This window comes from Castanea sativa, chromosome 5 (genome assembly GCF_040712315.1).
Source record: "Castanea sativa cultivar Marrone di Chiusa Pesio chromosome 5, ASM4071231v1".
NCBI classification, from domain to species: Eukaryota; Viridiplantae; Streptophyta; class Magnoliopsida; order Fagales; family Fagaceae; genus Castanea; species Castanea sativa.
This window is the reverse complement of record NC_134017.1, coordinates 51,246,649-51,250,363: the sequence shown is the minus strand read 5'-3', so window position 1 is coordinate 51,250,363 and position 3,715 is coordinate 51,246,649. Positions and strand designations below refer to the sequence as shown.

Sequence of the window (3,715 nt, the reverse complement as noted above, 5' to 3'; positions counted from 1 at the left end):
TGATTTTTAAAAATTTGTCCAATTAAAAGATATGAGAAATTAATGAAAATATGTTTTTTGAAAAATAAAAATACGATCTAATAGAAAAGATCGGAGAAGACAACTATAAGCTATTGCTCTTGGCAAATTAAGATCTAGTCCCCAACCAATTGGAGAAAGTCTATCACCATCAAGAATTAGAAATTCAGGCAATCCGAAAGACAGCAATGACGTCTTTCTCACTGCCATCCCCGATATCATGGAAAGTCTTTTTCCATTTAAAAACCCACATGCACACAAGCAACAATTTTTCAATTACTTTAGGTTTAGGAGGATTGTGCTTGATGAAAATAAAATAAATTTAGTATTTTTTTAGGAAAAAAAAATTCGTTTTGTTTTTTTATCTTTCAATTAAAAAAACTTTGAAAAAAGAAAACAAAATTCCATGGCCATTAATGGTGAAATTCTAACGTAGTTTCAACAAAGACCAAATAGGAGTACTGAATTAAATAAATTTAATATTCAAAAAACAGAAAATGAAGTTGCAAGGTTGAATTGAACTTTAACTAAAAGGTCTTATTGCCCACAAAAAAAAAAGAGAGTGAAAAAATAAACCTCTTTAAAGTGTAAAAAGACTAAAACATAAAACCCTACCCAACTACAATTTCATTCTTTATTTTCTTAAGGGAAATATAATTTATTAAAGTGAAATAGTGGGGGAAAATAAATAGGCCCCGAAAGAGGAGAGTGGAAATAGGCCCATCCCAATTTAAAAAAAAAAAAAAAAAAAAAAAAAACAGAGCCCAAAGGGCAAAGTTACAGGGACAAAATCAAAGTCCAGACACAAGTAGAAGTAGTACATTCGTTAACCCCATAATATCCCACAGTACCAAAAACCTTCTTCTCTCTAAGCCGCCGCTCACTTTCAGACCAAACCCCACACCCCACGCCACCGCCATCTCCCACTGGTAAGACTCTCTCTCTCTCTCTCTCTCTCTCTCTCTCTCCTTTCTTTTCCCTTTCTCTTCCCAGTTCACTCTATTTTTGTTTCTGTAGCATGTAAGGTATATATTGATTTGAAACTGGTTTTATTTATTTTAGATTGATTTTGAGGTAGATAGATAGAACGAGTTGTTACATTTTGCATTTGTTTGTTGTTCATCTATAACATAGCATAGAATATTAGACAATAGAGCATAGTGGATGTGATTTTGCTATAAGTATGAGAAATTAGAGAATTAGATTGGCTTCTGGTGATGGTGGGTATGTTTATTCTTTGATGAAAAATGGGTTTATTTTATTTTATTTTTTTGATGCAGGAGAATATATTTTAAAAAAGAGAGAGAGAGGATATTATTACAAGAACATGGTTTATTAGAGTTTAGTGACTGTCAAAAGCATGTTTAGATTAAGCAGTGATAAACAAAAAATAGATCTTTATTTGTGTGAGTTTTGTTTTTTAAAAGAGATTTTTTTTTTTGTTGTTGGGTGCATTCAATTTGTGGCTTGCTCTGTTTCTAAGCTTTTCCTTGCTCACTTTTTTTGTAATTCAATTTGTGCATAATTTGAAATTATTTACAGGTAAGAAATGGTGAAGCACAACAATGTTATCCCTAATGGGCATTTTAAAAAGCATTGGCAGAACTACGTAAAGACATGGTTCAATCAACCAGCTCGGAAAGAGAGAAGAAGAATTGGTGGGTATCGTAATTTCTCCCATTTGGGTTTTCCCTATTTTGGTCCTGAATTGCTACATTTTTTTATTCTTAATACACACGTACATGATCCACCCTCCCATTTGATACCAAATAATTTTGACTGACCAATATGTTAAATCATTCCTAGCTCGCCAGAAGAAGGCTGTCAAAATTTTCCCCCGCCCAACTACTGGAAAACTCCGTCCTATTGTACATGGACAGACACTGAAGTACAATATGAAAGTGAGAGCTGGGAGGGGCTTTTCTTTGGAAGAATTAAAGGTGGGGTGTTTTTATGTCATCCTTGTACTTCTGTTAAGGTTTTCCTTCCAGTATGCTGACTTGTGAATTCTGTGTTTTTTGACTAGTCTGTATGGTAGGAACGTCATAGTTTTGTATTAACTTTTATTTTTTGAAGTTCTCCTTGATGTTGGGAAGCACCATATGAATCATCTGTTTTTTTTTTTTCACAGTGCTGATATTCTGAATTTCGATAATTATTTCAAGAAAATGGTATTTTAAAAATATTCAAGGATAAATGGCTGCTCTCTCAGAACTGGACATTAGGCTGATTCCTGTCTTCTTTCTCTCCTAAATAATAGTAGGAAAATGCTATAGGTACCACTAATTTTATTACAAAGGGCTTATAATCTGACATGGCAACTTATGTAATTGGTGCCACATCAATAAAAATAACAAAAAAAAATCTGTTTTTTTTTTTTTTGGTGTGTTTAAAAGATGACACATCATTTTGTAGTACATTTAAAAAAAATTAGAAGTTCCCTATTGTTTATGTTATATAAGCAATATGTAAGCAAAGCCCATTCATGCAATTCTTGCTTGTCTATAAGATGGGCTGTATCTTTTGTTTGCAGTAACTTGTAAGATTCTGCTGGTATCATATCCTGTTATGTGTTATGGTCTAACAGCTTTATCCCCAATATTCTTTTATAAACAGGCTGCAGGTATTCCCAAGAAGTATGCACAGTCCATTGGGATTGCAGTTGATCATCGCAGAAGGAATCGTTCTTTGGAGGGTCTTCAGGCTAATGTGCAGAGGCTGAAGACATTTAAGGCCAAATTGGTTGTCTTCCCAAGGCGTGTTGGCAAATTTAAGGTTTGTTTTAACGGCTGAACTGCATTTATTGCACAAATGTATGCTTAATTATGTAATTGTGTTCCCTGATGTCTCATTTTCTCACATTTCTTGCAGGCTGGTGATTCTGCACCTGAGGAACTTGCATCTGCCACACAGGTCCAAGGCCCGTACTTGCCCATTGTATGTGAGAAGCCATCTGTGGAGCTTGTGAAGGTTACTGAAGAAATGAAATCATTCAAGGCATATGACAAACTCCGTCTTGAGCGGATGAACATCCGTCATGTTGGTGCCAGGCAGAAGAAAGCAGCAGAGGCTGAGAAGGAAGACAAGAAGTAATTGGTTTAATAACATCGAGAGCAAACCCTTCACATTTTTGGATGTTGACGAGTCTATTTCATTTTTGCTTTGAGCCATTCATCTTATGAACATGGGTACTTTTAATCTAGGTTTTATGAATTTTGTGGTTTGCATGGATATGTTGATCTTTATTCGGTATTGGTTTTGGTTCCTTTGTTAGAATGAGTATATTTTGGAGCTCTGCAGCTATAGCACTATGGACCAATAATTGATATTTATAGGTTTTTTACATTGGTATAACTTAGCAATCGCCTTGAGGAGCTTTTTGGTCTAGTTTCTGCCTTAGTCATCTTGCATTGCTGCCTTGTGGGGTTTTGTTTTGTTTTTTTGTTTTTTGGTCTTAAAAGTTTTATTTGATATATAATTAAATTATTTGTATGTAATTGGATATATTTTTATATTTTTTATTTATAATTTATTTTTACACATTCTATTATTATTTCTCAATATTTGTATGCCTTTACTCTTAGCACTCTAATTTTCCCTTATTTTTCTTTTAAGACAAATTTTGGCTATAAACTTGGTTGTAGTTTAAGGCTTTAACTATAATCAATTTTTTTTTATTGGATATGAATTTTGAGAA

At 33.5% G+C, this 3,715-nt stretch overlaps 1 protein-coding gene across 1 annotated transcript; it reads left to right on the top strand.

The window, feature by feature from the left end:
• The first annotated feature begins 734 nt into the window (after positions 1 to 734).
• On the top strand, positions 735 to 3,405 carry LOC142636681 (large ribosomal subunit protein eL13z-like). The gene is made up of 5 exons (XM_075810960.1): positions 735 to 947; positions 1,561 to 1,676; positions 1,825 to 1,958; positions 2,635 to 2,793; positions 2,890 to 3,405. Exons 2-5 carry the CDS (start codon positions 1,568 to 1,570, stop codon positions 3,109 to 3,111), a joined length of 624 nt encoding a protein of 207 aa, XP_075667075.1. The 5' UTR covers positions 735 to 947; positions 1,561 to 1,567; the 3' UTR covers positions 3,112 to 3,405.
• Positions 3,406 to 3,715: the final 310 nt, after the last annotated feature.